Source organism: Dipodomys ordii, unplaced genomic scaffold (genome assembly GCF_000151885.1).
Source record: "Dipodomys ordii isolate 6190 unplaced genomic scaffold, Dord_2.0 Scaffold68, whole genome shotgun sequence".
Lineage (NCBI taxonomy): Eukaryota > Metazoa > Chordata > Mammalia > Rodentia > Heteromyidae > Dipodomys > Dipodomys ordii.
In genome coordinates this window covers 5,337,006-5,338,980 of record NW_012267284.1, presented here as the reverse complement: position 1 = coordinate 5,338,980, position 1,975 = coordinate 5,337,006, and the positions used below count along the sequence as shown (strand labels likewise).

Sequence of the window (1,975 nt, the reverse complement as noted above, 5' to 3'; positions counted from 1 at the left end):
CTGAACTCTGGGACTGGGCGCTGTCCCTCAGCTCTTCAGCTCAAGGCTAGTGCTCTACCACTTGAGCCACAGCGCCACTTCTAGCTTTTTTCTTATGTGGTGCTGAGGAATCGAACCCAGGGCCTCGAGCATGCAAGGCAAGTACTCTACCACTGAGCCACCTTCCCAGCCCCCTGTTTGGGTGTTTCTAAAGAAGCTGAAAGTTTTTGGGGACCAGGAGTGTGGCTCAGTAGTGGAGCCCTTGCCTAGCATGCACTAGGCCCTGGTTTCAAACCCTAGCACCACCTAAGATTTTGGACCTCTTTGCTTTTCTGTATTTCCCATATTTTCTGTGATGGGTATAGTCTCTCCCCACCCCACCCCGACCTCCCATCTTTCATTTGTGGTTTCTTTTTTATTTTTTGTCAGTCGTAGGGCTTGAACTCAGGTTCTGGGCACTGTCCCTGAGCTCTTTTGCTCAAGGCTAGTGCTCTACCACTTTGAGACACAGTGTCACTTTTTCATTCATTGACATTATGGTACAAACTTATTTATGATCAAGACAAAGTTACACAGAACCATCTGGTCAGTACAGCGAGTGAATAAAGACAAATATGCTTTTAAACTCATAACGTCATTTTACAGCACTCCAAACCCAAATAGTGACGTATATCTATTGGTGACCACAAATGCCCGCTTCTAGTTAGGGGCATTGGTGGGGGTGGAGGCTAGGCACGCATGCATATGTGTGTGTAGGAATGTATATGGGGGGCGGTATTGGTGAACATTCTCTATCTTCTGCTCAGTAGTTCTGCTGTGAAACTCTCCAAAATAAAGTCTTTGTGCTGTTGCTGAGCTTATTTATTTATTTATTTGCTCAAGGCTAGCACTCTACCACTCCAGCTCCACTCCAGCTCTTTTGGTGGTTTATTGGTGCTAAGAGTCTCATGGGGGGCTGGGAAGGTGGCTGAGTAGTAGAGCGCTTGCCTTGCATGCATGAGGCCTTGGGTTCGATTCCTCAGCACCACATAAGCAGAAAAATCCAGAAGTGGTGCTGTAGCTCAAGTGGTAGGAGACTATCCTTGAGCTGAAGAGCTGAGCGACAGCACCCAGGCCCAGAATTCAGGCTCTATGACCAGAACAAAGTCTCATGGACTTTCCTGCCCAGGCTGGCTTCAAACCACCATTCTCAGATCTCAGCTTCCGGGGAAGAAGACAGTATTACAGGCGTGAGCTACCAGCCTCCCAGCCCCACAATCTTTCTTCAACTAAACAGCACTTCCCAATCCCTTCTTCCTGGAGGTGGGAGTGGAGTAGAACTACACAATGCAGGTAAGCTGCCATGTTGGCTGTGAACAGGCTGTTACCGCAGGAGGCTTGGGGAATCTTACCTCAGTAGCCCTCTGGGTGGTGAGAAGGCATAGGCCCGGACTTGGGGATAGGAACCCCTCAGCATGATGGCCAGTAGGGCAGCAGCCCCCGCCCCCAGGCTGTGCCCCACGACAACCAGCCGGTATTCCTAGAGGACAAAGGCCATACTGAGAGAAAAGGCTACGAGGAATGAATGACAAATGAAACAGGAGAAGAGAATAAGAAGTCTCATCTCACAGGAGCAACGCTGAATGCCTGGCTCAGAATCCCATCGTGGACAAGCCGTCTGTAAATGTACTTGGCAGCCTGCGAAATCCCCTACAACACAAAACACATGGGGGGGGGAGGTGGTCATTGTGTGCACAGTCACATCAACAGCCTCACTGTCCCCTGCTGTATGTCCCTGGCCCCTGGTAGCAATGCTGATGGCCAGCAGGTGCTAACCAACCTCTGTGGCAACCTCTCTGGGGCTATATAACAGCCAAGACCCCACCTATGGAGAGATTTAAGGTAATAAATGGCTGCTTTTCTTGGCGGGGGGGGGGTCCCTAGGAGTTGGATTCAGACTCTTGTACTTGCCAAGCAGGAACGCTCTCTCTCTCATTCTCTCTCTCTCTCTCTCTCT

General features: G+C 50.1%; 1 protein-coding gene across 1 annotated transcript in view; it reads right to left on the bottom strand.

Annotated features, from left to right (window-relative positions):
- Positions 1-1,975, bottom strand: part of Daglb (diacylglycerol lipase, beta) — a 47,994-nt gene that overhangs the window by 5,788 nt on the left and 40,231 nt on the right. Inside the window, exons 9-10 of the mRNA XM_013023396.1 lie at positions 1,588-1,668; positions 1,371-1,498 (exon numbers count right to left, since the gene is read on the bottom strand). Coding sequence (XP_012878850.1) covers positions 1,371-1,498; positions 1,588-1,668 — 209 coding nt within the window. The remainder of the gene's footprint in view (positions 1-1,370; positions 1,499-1,587; positions 1,669-1,975) is intronic.